At 67.0% G+C, this 291-nt stretch overlaps 1 protein-coding gene across 1 annotated transcript in view; it reads left to right on the plus strand.

The window, feature by feature from the left end:
• LOC104468851 (POU domain, class 5, transcription factor 1.1-like) overlaps positions 1–64 on the plus strand; it is a 1,435-nt gene extending 1,371 nt beyond the window's left edge. Inside the window, 1 exon segment of the mRNA XM_010083118.1 lies at positions 4–64. Within this exon segment, the coding sequence (XP_010081420.1) occupies positions 4–64 (61 nt within the window).
• Positions 65–291: the final 227 nt, after the last annotated feature.

Consider the following 291-nt stretch of genomic DNA (forward strand, 5'->3'; position numbering starts at 1 on the left):
CAGGCAGTCCTGCCCCAACACCGCGGCTGGGCTGGGGGGCAGTTCCCCCCCACCGTCGCCCTGAGGAGGCACGGGCACGGCCCCGCTCGCTGGGCTGCTGCAGGGCTTTTGGGGGAGCAAGGGGCATAGGAAGGGCTGGGTGCCTGGCACGGGGATGGTGCCAGATCTCTGTGGTTGCTCCTATCCCTTCCCCGTTATGTGAGATTACTGGTTCCAGAAGTGTTGGCCCCCATCTGCCCTCTCCTGGGGGGCAGCTGCATCTGCCCCACTGCAGCCCAGTGCAGCCACACA

This window comes from Pterocles gutturalis, unplaced genomic scaffold (assembly GCF_000699245.1).
Source record: "Pterocles gutturalis isolate BGI_N339 unplaced genomic scaffold, ASM69924v1 scaffold20215, whole genome shotgun sequence".
NCBI classification, from domain to species: Eukaryota; Metazoa; Chordata; class Aves; order Pterocliformes; family Pteroclidae; genus Pterocles; species Pterocles gutturalis.